Source organism: Vanessa tameamea, chromosome 31 (assembly GCF_037043105.1).
Source record: "Vanessa tameamea isolate UH-Manoa-2023 chromosome 31, ilVanTame1 primary haplotype, whole genome shotgun sequence".
NCBI lineage: Eukaryota > Metazoa > Arthropoda > Insecta > Lepidoptera > Nymphalidae > Vanessa > Vanessa tameamea.
The window spans coordinates 3,795,356-3,809,700 of NC_087339.1; the positions used below are offsets into that span (position 1 = coordinate 3,795,356).

The following is a 14,345-nucleotide window of genomic DNA, read 5'->3' on the forward strand; positions in this document are numbered from 1 at the left end:
AACTCTTGTAAGGCAACTAGCACATGGCGTATTTTAAACGCGATTCGTCTGTGCCGTAGATGCCTATTTTTGCGTTTTTGTAGATTCGAACGCGCGTAAAACGCGATAATCTCGTTCGATGGCCGTACAAAGGGCAAGAGGAGGGGTAGAGGAGGGGCGCGATGAGTTTATGACCAAAACGTGAACGCTACGAGCGACTATAGCACGTCTGTGTCGATATATCTGTGCGCAGTAACCGCACGTTTCCGATCGCTCCTTGTTCTGAGGTTGCGTTCAAATACGCCGTGTGCGAGGGGCCAAATTGGAAAATTTTCAGGAGTTTGTAACAATAATTCTAGACTAATTAAATAATGATAGAAATGTTAATAATTAGTAAGTAAAATCACAAGAGGATCGATCGGGGAATTGTAACAAAGTGTAGTAGTCTAAATTTGATTGCATAATGAACGGCGATAACGTCGCGGTAAGTTCGCGACTTTTGTTCAGATTTTGAGGCCATCTCTCGTGACTTCTAGCGTGCTGAACTTTCTTCCTTTCAACTACATCTTCGTAATTGTAACCGTAAACCTTAATCGAATGCTGCGAAAGTATTGCTGAGTTCCTTTCTCTTTTCTTAAACTTTGCATTATATTCTGAATATTTCTGCCCGATGACATCACGGTTGATAATCTGGGATGTTTTTTTCGGTTTCATTGATATGATCTTGCGTCTTTTAAACACGCATTCGCGTCTATCTGAATTGCTTTCCGCTGATATATTCTTCAAACGCTTTGCGTCGCGTTGCTCGTATACGTTTTTCTTTTGTTTATTTTTCGCCATTACTTTTAAAGCTTGGAATAAATTTATCGGTTCAACGCACGTACGTTTAAGTTGTAGTTCTTCTTTGAATACATTTAACAACTTCTTTTTTCTGTTACTTCTGATAGACCTCCTTTTGCTCGGAAAGCTATGTAATTCTGGTGTATTAACTGTTTTTGTACAATCCCAAGATTTCACTGATACTCTAGGATTAATGCGTTTATAAGGTTTATGATTGGACAGTCTTATATTCATTAACGGGTTATCGAAGTGTTTCATTGTTGTTATCGAAGTGTTCTTAACTGCATTCGTTGTTAAATCATTTGATTCTAACTTATTGTTGATTGTTAATTTATTGGCTATAGATTCATTTATTTCTAAAGCGACATTCGACTCGCTTAGCGTACCGTCTTTGAGATTGTAAGCATTGAACGTACTTTCTAGTAAATCAACGAATAAATTGTAGATCTTTTTTTCGCCCTCTTTCTTTATATCCGATGCGATCGTGTCCGGTTCGTCTTTAATCCTTATTTTCTGATCTTTCGCCGGCACATCTTCCAAAAGATCACTCGCTATATCATTTGCTAATCCACTGTAAGTGTTGTTTACCAAAATATCTCTAATCGAGCGTATCTTCGTCTTTTCCTCCTGTAAACTAAATGCATTTGCTTCAGAGTAATTAGACGGCGTCTGTGCTATTTGTTTCGTTGACTGCAGTACAATAAATCGATCGTCGTCGTTGTTTAAGTTTTTCTTTAGTATTCTTGATTTATACTTGCCTCGTTTGTTAGGTTTCTCGTTTCTTATATCTGTCTCGAGTCTAAGTCTAGACCGAGCTCTACGTTTACTGTGTCTAACGTCTGCCTGATCTTCGCGATCTGGATATTGTGTGCCGGTTGTTGATTTCGAGAGTATTCTCAGAACGGAGGCTAAAAACTTTTTTTGACCAGGTCTCGGTCTCGGCGGTGGTCTTCTATTGGTTTTGAAATCACTTGCCTCTGAAAGTTAGTAGTACAATTATTTTAGAATTATTACAGGTCACATTTACTCATGAATCTAAAGTAATCCTATAAGACTTTGTGGTATGTACCAGCTACTCATCAGATATTCTACCGCCAAACGGCATTATTTATTGTTTTTGCCTTTGACTAACATCTTAACTCTCAAAGTTGGTGGCGATGAAAGGTATGGTTAATATTTCTTATAGTGTCAATGCCTGTTGGCGACCACTTACCATCTAATATCAAATATAAAAAAATCTGATATATTTTTATATTATTGTAATTTTTATTCAGGATATTATTTTATGGTTTCCTATTTTGATGGGAGTGTCGGCTATTAATGTTGACACATATTTGTACTGTATTTTTGTATCCGTCCACAAGTTCCTTCTAAATAAATATAAATAAATAAATAAATATTGGACAACATCACATACATTACTCTGATCCCGATGTAAGTATCTAAAGCACTTGTGTTACGGAAGATCGAAGTAACGACGGTACAAACACCCAGACCCAAGACAACATAGAAAACTAATGAACTTTTTCTACATCGACTCGGACCTCGAAGTGGAGTACCCATGAAAACCGGTGTACACACAACTCGACCACGGAGGTCGTCAAAGTCACATCGTCTTTTCTAAAAATATTTGTCAACGTCCACTAACGCACACTAGCAAAGCAGTTTGACGTTTTACGTGTCAACCGTAGACGTCACGCACACCAAGATAATAAAGTTAGCTCTTTTGTTTTAGTTCTTCTCTATTTAGACGCTCTATTTAGATATAATTATATAGTAGCTTATAGACATGGTAGCTTAACTTAATATAGCTTGTTAAATGACGATTCAAAAGTCCTTGTAAAATCCTACTCGAATAAAGTATAATATATTTAGATTTTAATTTTGATATTTGTTGGTAAGTGATCACCGCCGCCCATAGACAATGGCGCTGTAAGAAATATAACCATTCCTTACATCGCCAATGCGCCACCAACCTTGGGAACTGCGATGTTATGTCCCTTGTGGCTGTAGCTATAGTTACTCAGCAATCAAACTGGTACAGTAAGTATTGCATACTCAGCTTACGTAAAGACACCAAGAAACCCTAACCGAGGAAGTGCTTGTAAAAGCCTACTTGAATAAAGTATATTTTGATTTTGATGAAGTGTTTTGAGAATTGACTGTTCACCTTGAGTGTACAAAGGTGACTTAAACAATTTCCTGTCCACGTATACTCCTCGCTTCTTCACCGAATTGGGTGCGAAATCACCGTCGCTGATGGTTTTCTTGTTCTTCTTAGGCTTAAGTGGTATTCCGTTGTTTGAAGACTTGGATTTCACGACCGTTGACATCTGATCCATTTCATAAATGTTCTGATAGATATTATTTATGTTTCTGCTCGTCTATCGAATGTATGTATTAGATGGAAATTTAAGAAAGAGGATTTTTTTATATATAATATATATTTTTATTTTTACTTTTTCATGATTATTGACTTTCAATTTTGACAATGATGTTTGATTTTTTTTTATATTCTTCATTTAATAAAAATGGTGTAACAGATTAAAAAAACACATATTTTTTTTCTAGATATTTGATTTTAACTTAACAATTTTATCTTTAAATATCTATCCAGATTAAAAAACTTTTTCAGTGCGCTCAAATAAATAAATACATTACTGTTTATTTCCTATTGGGGACATAAATAAAACTCCTTGTTTAGATCTAACCTAATCTAGATGGCGATGACGTTTAAAATTTGACATAAAAATAAATTAAAATTATCCGTGAAATACAATCTAATTAAATTTTAAAGTGTCTAAAGCCTTTACAATGGACAAAATTAACGCAATAGACGGCAAGCGCTTGTACAAAATCAAAGATAAGTTCGCCGATTTGAACAAAACGAATTACAATAAAAAAAAGGCAAATTACAAAGATTACAGATTCGGCAAAGATCGAGGAGATTCTAATCAATTCAGAAACAGTAAAGAAAAAATTGAAAACAAAACTCAACAAAACAACTTACATTCAAGAGTAACAAACCTGATTGTGCCTTCGAAAATTGAAAAAAAGGACGTAAATATACAAGATACCGAGAGGAAAAGAGACAAAGATAAAAATAGCAAAACAAGGAATTTACTAGATAGAAGATACGAAACTAAATCTAAAAATATATTGGATACAAAAGATGACCTTAATAAAGGTAGATTGGATCTGTTTTATCAAATAGTCGAAAATAGCTCCAACTATCTGCAGTTCCAAAAACAGAAGTTTATTTATTGATTAGAACTAATAGATTAAGGTAGAGTAAAGCTACCACCGGGTCGGAATGTAGATTCTACCGAGAAGAACCGGCAAGAAACTCAGTAGTTACTCTTTTTCAACATCTAAAAATACAGTCATGTTAGTTAAATACAATTATATATGTATGTTATGTCTCCTGCCTGGAAGTCAACAAGCATTAACTCCACGCTTTTTTTTTATTAAGTCAAACGATTTTAAATGGTCACCCCCGCCCATAGATATTGACGTCATCGGCCCATCTAGCCGTATTTAAGAATGTAAAACATTTTATTCGCTAACATTACAGATCACTCGAAGGCGCGGGACGATGTTAAGAACATATCACACGAATCCAAACCGAATGTCAAAATGGATAATACGTCACATCAAATAAATAAGAGACCTCTAATCAGAACTATAACCGACACACACGACGCAACTAAAACTTATAAAGCCGTAACATTTACTGAAAGGAAACCACAGAGAGCGATAAAAATTAAAATACCAAATATAAACAATGTTAAAAAAACGAATATACCTAAATTAGTAAATAGACATCAAAGAAATAAAATAGCCGTTAAGAATATCGTTGAAGATAACGTAGTCAGTAAAAGAAATGGTAAATTTGATAAAAGAATTAAACATAGAAGGGAACTGGTGTCGCCTGTCCGCGAACGAAATGGCATCTCGCCGCCAACGGAAATAGCTAAATGGGCGCCGAACAGTATCACAGATCACACGAGACCGTATTACGAAGCCTGGATCAATACGACTTTGTCAGCGATTTGTAGTAAGAAGGACGGCTCATATTTAGATAGGAAGAAAATTTTGAAGACCGTTCAGCTGACACTCGAAGAGAGGTCTTATAGTCCTGAGTTGATTTACGAGAACTTTGCAGATGAACGTTTTACTGGGAAAATTCGAATAAATCATAGATAATTAAATTTTTATAGCATATTTTAATAGGAACTATATTTTTTTTTTTTGGCATAATTGCCCAAGGTCTGCTGGATAATACGTATATGTCCTGTTACTTTATCGTCTGTGTGTGATTTAATGTTTTGACTTTTCTTTAATTTAAAACCAATGCATACCTGAAACTTTATAAAATAAGGGCGTCGTTTGATTGAAATCTGTTCTTTATTTTTTTTTTTAATATATCATAAGTTTTTTTTACTACTGTAGAAGGATCTGCTTTTATATCTCAGGTCAAACCAAGAAAATTGGTTGGGCTTTTGTCAAGGATAAAATTGAAAAAAAGCGTGTCAAAACTGAACAAGCGTGTTAGTGAAGAACAACACTGTACATTTAGATCGAGTTCAAATCTTGCTCACAAATTTGGTGCTTGGAACAAAGCGATTTATTTTAGAATACATATTAAATAAAATATTGTTATTTAACAATGTTTTTTTTTATGCCATAGAGAAATATCTAACTAATAAAAATGATGCCAGTAATTATCTTATCCCCGAATTAAATTCTATGCTAAATGTCATGTCAGAGTAAAGCTCTTCTTGATCCGTGAATTGAGGTCCTAGTGGTCTGTAATACAGACTTTAATCCTTAACTCAGACACCAGGTTATGACACATCTTCGCCGACGCTATGATTTTTTTGAACTAAGTTCTTTAACGGCCTACAGTACCCCTAGTACGAGTTTCAATACTTCATGCGTTAATAACGTGTCGACTTCTCGAAAACGTTTACGAAGTATTTGTATTCGATACTATGAGTTTGACATTACTCGTTTGCGTTAAAACCATGATAACCGTCGAGCTACTCGAAATAGACTACACCACAATTGTATATTTCCATCTCACTTACACGCGCTAAAAAAGGCGAGAGAAATATATTCGACCGTTTTTATTGTATTTGACATTAATCGTCATGTTTTCTTCTTGTCAAACAATATTAGCGCGCAATTCGTATTTTCTATGTCAACCTATTGATATAAAAGTTGAATTGAATTTAATAATTAATTGCTGTTGCTTATACCATGACAAGAAGAACGTCGCATACGCAATTTGAGACGATGGTGGATTTCATGGAGAAGTGAGTTAAATATGTTTTGTTACTTCAGTGTGATATGTGATATCCTACAATTAAAAATTAATAAATTATAATCTCAAATCTAGTAACGGCGACTTAAATAAGCCCGTTTATGGACCCCAGGAGCGGCTGAGGGCCACAGCTAACTGGAATAAGTTAGCATCCATCTTAAATATGGATGGTACCTAGGATTCGAAACCGGTCGAAAAATGGAGTTCTATACTTCCAATTGACTCTTAATTTACCATGCAATGAATTATATTATTTTACTTAAATGGAAACACTTTTGCCTTCTCGTTAGTAATAAAAATTCATTTGTTGTTTTATCTTTTAAAGTTTAATATGACACGCTTTTTATCGCGCATGCACACCATTTTTGATATAACTTATTTAATAAAACATGCATGTGCCTTTATTAATAATAATCATTCCTCGCTTTGCATGTAAGGTTTGGAGTGACTTTAAAAATAACACAAAAAAAAGGCGGCTAAAATTAATAGAGCCGCATCAAGCACAGGTGGTGGTCCACCAATTAAACTTGCATTGTCAGACCTGGAGCAACGGGTTTTAACCTTAATTAATAGAAGAAGTTGGTGTGGAGGTAACAAGATTATTAAATATTTGCTATAAATTATATAATTAAAGTTAATTGCAAGTTTGATCTTTTATTAAACATAGGGTTTTTAATATTTTATTTTTTATCAGACTATCCATCATATCAATTTTTATTGTATGAGAAAACTTAAAAAAAAAAATTCAATTAGTGTAATTAAAAATTTAAGTTATAATATAACAATGAGATGTTAATTTAATGCATGCATGTATGTGCTTATATATGTGAATATACATATTATTATCTTAGTATATGACACATTTATTATTATATATGTAATGAAATGACATTTCATTGTCCCAAATTTGCTGCGCTCCGCGCGTTTTTAATCTGTAACTGAAAGTCAGTTTGCCGCGCATTTGACGGGTGAATGACAGAATGACAGATAATGTTTAGATTATTTTGAACTTTGATTTTGTAAGAAAATAAAGAGATATAATAGAGGAGGCGATATTAGTGAACTTTAAATGTCGTTTCTTTGTGTTTTCAGAGAAACAATTTGTGGTTTATTTTGAGCATCCTCAATAACCTATCTTATATATATATTTTTATGTTTCAGTTGTTACCAATTGTTGATTTGGCTGGTATTACACGACAGCCACAAATAAATAATGTGTTGGACAGCACACCCAGTGAAGAGGCTTCTTCACCTATAGGTATTATTATTACTTAAAAATACTAAATATATTAAATAAAAATTTTTATCAACATGTAAATTACCCACTAAAAGAATCTTTATGAAATGCTTTGCCTATTAATGATTATAATTATGATATTAGACAATGTAAAACTTAAGAAAATACCTACTAAATTTAAATTGATACATATAATAATTAATATAATGGCCTGAATTTTCATATTATTTCAGCGTCGACCAGTCATACACCACCGACATCACAAACTTACCGCCGCTCTACCCCACTAAGAAACCTTCGGCCTCCGAGGCGCAATATGTCTCGGCCTTCCTTTAAATTGAAATTATAAAAGAAATTGCCACTGAGCATTTTCGAACAAGACAGCTGGAGCTGCAACAGCAAGCTCAGTGGCAAAATGTTGTGCAGAAATTGATTGAAATAATTGATAAAAATAATAAATAATTTTACATCTTTAATTTGGCTTTTCATTTACACCGTAACATCTAAATAAAACAAGTACTAATCAATTTCAATAATATATTTTGTACACAGACAATTTATTATGTATATATGGGCGCTCGGCCGTGCTGCCATCTGTTGTCAATATATGTAACAAATCGAATAAAACTTATAATCTGTAAAGAGACATCTATCAGCTAATTTGGGACTTAATAATACAGGAAATATTATTATCTACTCTTAGCAATAAAGTAAGCAAAATGTAGAATAATAAATTGTAATTCATATTTTAGAATCAATCTTAGATAATACTAAGTTATATTTCTTATTTTGGAATGTAGAATGTATCAAGCAAGTCATTAACATTTGTTTTGTACCTATGGCGTTTTAAGCCTATGATTTCCGGACAGATTTATTATAATAAGTAAGGAATTAAATAAATTAAGATTTAGTATTAGTTTTGGTTATGGCAATTATTAACTAATACTGTTTAAATAATTTAGAAATATAAATATGATCTATTTTTGTCATAAAATTTGTTTTAATAATTTTGTAATATAAATATGATTTCTTTTTGTCAAGAAATGTGTGAATTTGATTTGTCCGGTATATTTTTAATATAGATAGTGATAAATAATTAAGCTAATTCCAATATATTACGATTTTTTATTTAGGATCAAAAATAATTTTATATTATTTTTTTATTATTATACGCCATTAATAGTTATTATGTTTGTAACAAAATAAATATGGTTTTGTTGTTGATATAAAAAAAGGATGTTATAGTTTAGTTAGTAGAAAAGTAAGTTCAGGCGGGCATTGCTCGGACAATTGCAGGACCAATTGCTATACAATTATTACTATTAATATTAAATTGATTAATGCAAAAAGTGTTTTTCTGGATTTCTACATAAATCCCGGGGAGAATTCTGGCGAATCGCCGACATATACAATTATACATATTTCATTATTTAAATATTTAATATCTGAAATATGATAAGTTGCTTGTCATTTAATATTGGGTCTCATCTTTTAGTTTTTTATTTCTGACACAAAGCAAACACTTTGATAGGCTCCTTCTGATATATTGATATATATATTATTTAATTAATTATATATTATTTAATTAATTAAGCAATCAATATATATATATATCAATATATATATATATCAATATATATATATATATATATTGATATATATATATTGATTGGTTTATTTAATTAATTATATATTATTTAATTAATTAAGCAATCAATATATATATATCAATATATATATATATATTGATATATATATATTGATTGCTTAATTTTTCTCTGTCGTGAAAGCCAACCTATTAAAAATTCAAAATAATTTAATTTAGTTCAAGGGTCAGTTATAACTAAATTATATGAAGTTATTCAGTATAAAAACTCAGCCTTTCATTCGTGTTGTCATCTAGCATCATCATAAATATACACATCAAGTAATATATTCATGTGACTGGACCATGTAGCCTCCTAGCCAATTGATCGCGTAGCAGGCGGCCCAGAGTCAAAAGGGAGTGGTCTTGCTCTTCTTGCCAAGGAACTTCCATTTGATTTACGTCTTGATTTACTGTTGAATAATAAGATAATAAGGGAAATCATAATTTGTTATACACAGAAAAATACTGTTAAAATTATTATTATATTAAATAATAAATTTATTTATTTTATTTATTTATTTTATTTGGGAAACAAACAGTAACATAATACACAAATATATGATTAAAAAAGGTAATACAGATACCAATTAAGTTTCCACTTACAAATAATACAGAATTAGAGCAATTTGAATACAATGATATGAATTTAATTGAATATATTAATTATCCAATCTAACCTAATATAAAATCTGAACACATGAGCATTTAATTAAAATAAAATAATGTTAACAATAATAAATTAGTAAAAATACATCAAATTACATCTTCTTTAAAAGTAACTCTAATTACTATTATCTAAAGCATTTTTAATTAAATTTTTAAAATAATTTAGTGTGGTTACAAATAAGTCAACATTAGAAAAATATTTGTTATAATTCCTACAAGATCGGAATATAAAACTGTTTTGTGTGAATTTTGTTCTTGTAGTAGGTACATCAAATAGACACTGGTGACGAGAACTTAGTCTGGGACATTTAAATACAATAATAATCATTTTAACAGTATATATTAAATAAATTATGAATAATACTAATAATATTAATTATATAAAACAATTAACGTTATATAATGTAAATTAACTAACCAATGACATGATCTTGGGGCGCTGGCACTCTTAAATCCAGTGCAATGTTATGCAAAACACTACACGCAGTAACAATTTGTGCACATTTCAGAGGCTTATAATGAAGTACTCTATCCTTGCACAGAAATCTCCATCTATTCTTAAGGCGCCCAAAAGTATTTTCTACAATTACCCGGGCTTTAGTGTGTAACTCATTATAAGTTTCCTCAGCAGATCCTGGTGCCGGATTATTGTATGGTGTCATAAGCCATGGCCGTTGAGGATATCCAGAGTCACCTATTATTTATTAAAGTTTTAGTCATTCACTATTTAAGTCAGGTACAAATTTATTACTTTCGAGAGGCGGCTCGCCTCACCGAGGTCGGAACGGCTCTCACCGTGGACCGTATGTATATTCCCATATCTCCATATCCATATCCAAAACGGAGGCCCTCCTATTCCACGGTCCACGGAAACGAAAGGCTCTCGGCCGCCTCCTTCCGAATGTGGGGGGGGGGGCGGTATCGCTATGCCGGCGTCTTTATTCCGGCGTAGTGAGGTCGATGGCGGTGTACGGTGCCCCGATCTGGGTCGACGCCCTCACCGTTGACTATTAGGCCCAGCTGCAGAAGCCACAGAGGGTCATAACGGTGAGAGGCATCAGTGGGTACCGTACGGTGTCGTGTACTGCGGCGATACTTCTCGCGGGCGATCCGCCCTATCACGGTAGCATGCGTAAGCGATTCCGTGACGCACGCCGAAAGACGGAGAGGGTACCGCTGGTTTTTTAGTAGATAAACCCGGCGTACCTGGGCGCACTCGGCGTCCAGGGCTCCGGGTAGTCCCACACACCCCCCACTTTCCATCACGTGGGGGAACCGCGTAACGCGATTTTCCAGCGAGTAAAAAAAAAAAGGTACAAATTTATTATTTAAGAACAAATAAAGTGTACCTAGTAACGAAACAGGTTCACCATTCCGATGCAAATTTTGCATGTATGCGTTTATTTGGCTGTTCTCCCAAACAGAAGCATCATGGCTGGCTCCTCCAAATTTAGGGTTGATGCTTAGGATTCTACCATTATGATCAGCTACCTGACAAAATAAATATATTACTATTCATGTAGTGCTTATTCATTAATTATTCTTAATGCAGAAAATGTCTTGAAGTTTAAGTTGACTGCACACCTTGGGAATGAAATGAATGCCTCCAGGCTGCTTCAAATAATTAAAATATAATTATCATTGTACATAATAACGGTTAAAAAAAAAAAAAATATATCCCGCTGAGTTTCTTTCGCCGGTTCTTCTCAGGTCCGAGGCGCTAAATTCCGAACCGGTGGTAGATTTTTGACAATCAATAAGCAAGTGTAAACACTTCTATATTGAATAAAGATTTTTGACTTTGACTTTGACTATGATCACACAGAGGTACTTGTCCTTGATTTCTTGCAAGCCCATCTGGGTAGGCAATGCCGGAATAAATCCAGTTTGATTGTTGACTGAGTTACTATAGCTACAGGCACAAGGGACATAACATCGCAGTTCCCAAGGTTGGTGGCGCATTGCCGATGTAAGGAATGGTTATATTTCTTACAGCGCCATTGTCTATGGGCGGCGGTGATCACTTACCAACAAATATCAAAATTAAAATCAAAATATATTATACTTCATTCGAGTAGGCTTTTACAAGCGCTTTTGAATCGTCATTTAACAAATTATATTAAAAGATGCTACCACCGGTTGAGAATGTAGAATGTAGATTCTACCAAGAATAACCGGCTAGAAAATCAGTAGTTACACTTTTCCAATATTTATAATAGGAATTTATTTTAGTTAAATACAATTGTATATCCTGCCTGGAAGTCAACGAGCGTTAACTCCACGCTTTTTTATCATCTATATAATCTTGTATCGAATGATAAGTTTTTTTTATTAATGTATTTTTTACAAATGATTCGTATTTATGAATGAAACCAGAAATTAAATTAAAGCATTTATTAATAATATTATAATACAGTTTTTTTTTTATTGGCTATTTTTACTATTATTGAAAAACACACAATGTTATAACATATATTTAAACAGTATGTAAATTTTACATAAATGAGAAATATATATAATATATTTTATGAAACAAATCAAAATTCATATTCGGATAATTTTAATTGCAAAGGACAAGTTTTTTTTGTTACAACCAATGGTGTTAGGTATATGAAATTTTGTATCTGGACTATCCGAGCTACTCATATGGTAGTTTAGGACAAAATAAAACAAAATCAACACATAAACATACATAACATAATCAGCCTGTAAATTTCCCACTGCTGGGCTAAGACCTCCTCTCCCGTTGAGGAGAAGGTATGAAGCATATTCCACCACGCTGCTCCAATGCGGGTTGGTGGAATACACATGTGGCAGAATTTCGTTGAAATTAGACACATACAGGTGTCCTCGCGATGTTTTCCTTCACCGCCGAGCACGAGATGAATTATAAACACAAATTAAGCACATGAAAATTCAGTGGTGCCTGCCTGGGTTTGAACCCGAAATCATCGGTTAAGATGCACGCGTTCTAACCACTGGGCCATCTCGGCTCTCAACACATTTTAACATAAAACAGTACAGTCTATTAAAATTCGACATGGATTTTTTTTTTAATAAAACCGTCATATCCTCGGAAAACAAGAAGTAGATCACACGAAAAAACTAAATTACATTTCGAAATTATCTTAGCAAATGTTTTATTATTTACAGAAGTCTCGCTATGACTTTTAGAGATGATGAGTTGGACTTGGAACATAGCGAATATATAATCTTTAGAAAAATGTTGCTCAAATGACCAGTGAGAGTATGAAAATGCAAGATTACCTCTTGCAAATGTTCATCTCGGGAGTCGTTCAGAAAGTATTTCATGAACAATGAAGGAGGTTAACAAAGAAAGATATTCAACGGCCGTGGTGTTTTAAAATCGATCGACCCAGAGAATTCGTAGAATAGTAACTTTCATCAATACTTCATCTGTGTGAGCAATATGTTGAGATAGTTAATTCTTTGGCGTTCAAAATTGGTACATACAGTGGTTCGGCCATGAAGAGGCACAAACAGACAGAGTTACTTTCGCCTTCATAATATTAGTATAGATTTAAAAATATCTTTACAAATGTTCTGCAGAGTCTCCATCACCAGAAATCACTGTTGCAAATGTTCATATCTGGAGTCGCTCAGAAAGTATTTCGTCGACAATTTAGGAAATTGAAAAAGTAAGATATTCAACAGTCGTGATGTTAAGCAAAGAAACGCAAATTGAACATCTCTTAACGACTGTAATGCCGGTACAAAGAGTCAACTGTTCGGTGTTATTCATCACGTCATACTGGTGTGGAAAAGGTTAAAAATATGTCTTTTTATTACGGTTAAAAGATGTCAATCACAAAGACGTACATATTGAGAGTCGTTCAAGTTAGTTAAGATGTCCAACGATCTAGTTTACAGCTATGCATTTTGAACCGTTAGCGACAGTTATATGGCGACCTCCTAAAATGTTACAGAGGACATTTTAGGTAATTATCATAGGACGGTCGAAAAAAACAACAATATATTGTTAAGGAACAGAAGACTGTTTCAAGCTAATCATTCTGGGAAAAAATTGACTTTTAACGAAACATCGAAAACGACTCCAAATGTCGACAGCAAATGTTCATGTCGGGAGTCGTTCAGAAAATATTCCGTCAACAATTTAGGAGAATAAGGAATTTACTTTGTGACTCGTGCAAAGAATCCAATTTCATAAATGTTTAAAAATATGTCTTTCAAGTGCTGTACATGATATTCAACGATGTTGTTGTAAGTTAAAAACTTCTTATAATCATAGATTGGACAACCAGCTACTAAAAACATTATAAAGAGATGTACTCTCTTTATAAAGTTGTGCCAAAGTTATTTGTGTGGATAACGTGAAAGATTTGTTGCATAAACACTACGAATATTTCAGTCAGACAATTTGAGTGACTTTGTTTTGTAATTCAGAGATGATGGGCTGGAAAACTTTATTTAGATAAGTACATAAATGCTTTTCCACAGATATTCATTCTGTGAGAAAATTTGATCTTAAAAGAAACAACCCTAGGCTTCAAAATTATGAGTGCTATTCCACGAACTTAGCGAATATATAATCTTTAGAAAAAAGTTGCTCAAATGACCAGTGAGAGTATGAAAATGCAAGATTACCTCTTGCAAATGTTCATATCTGG

At 33.3% G+C, this 14,345-nt stretch overlaps 2 protein-coding genes and 1 pseudogene across 2 annotated transcripts; 2 read left to right on the top strand and 1 right to left on the bottom strand.

Annotated features, from left to right (window-relative positions):
- Positions 1–3,288, bottom strand: LOC135194526 (uncharacterized). The gene is made up of 2 exons (XM_064220112.1): positions 2,990–3,288; positions 1–1,796 (listed from the first exon to the last, which is right to left on the bottom strand). The coding sequence occupies exons 1-2, from the start codon at positions 3,159–3,161 to the stop codon at positions 370–372; spliced, it is 1,599 nt and encodes a 532-aa protein (XP_064076182.1). The 5' UTR covers positions 3,162–3,288; the 3' UTR covers positions 1–369.
- A 271-nt stretch (positions 3,289–3,559) lies between these two features.
- Positions 3,560–5,190, top strand: LOC135194530 (uncharacterized). The gene is made up of 2 exons (XM_064220143.1): positions 3,560–4,006; positions 4,394–5,190. Exons 1-2 carry the CDS (start codon positions 3,634–3,636, stop codon positions 5,023–5,025), a joined length of 1,005 nt encoding a protein of 334 aa, XP_064076213.1. The 5' UTR covers positions 3,560–3,633; the 3' UTR covers positions 5,026–5,190.
- Positions 5,191–6,081: 891 nt separating this feature from the next.
- LOC135194518 (uncharacterized) lies at positions 6,082–7,275 on the top strand (annotated as a pseudogene).
- The last annotated feature ends 7,070 nt before the right edge of the window (positions 7,276–14,345 follow it).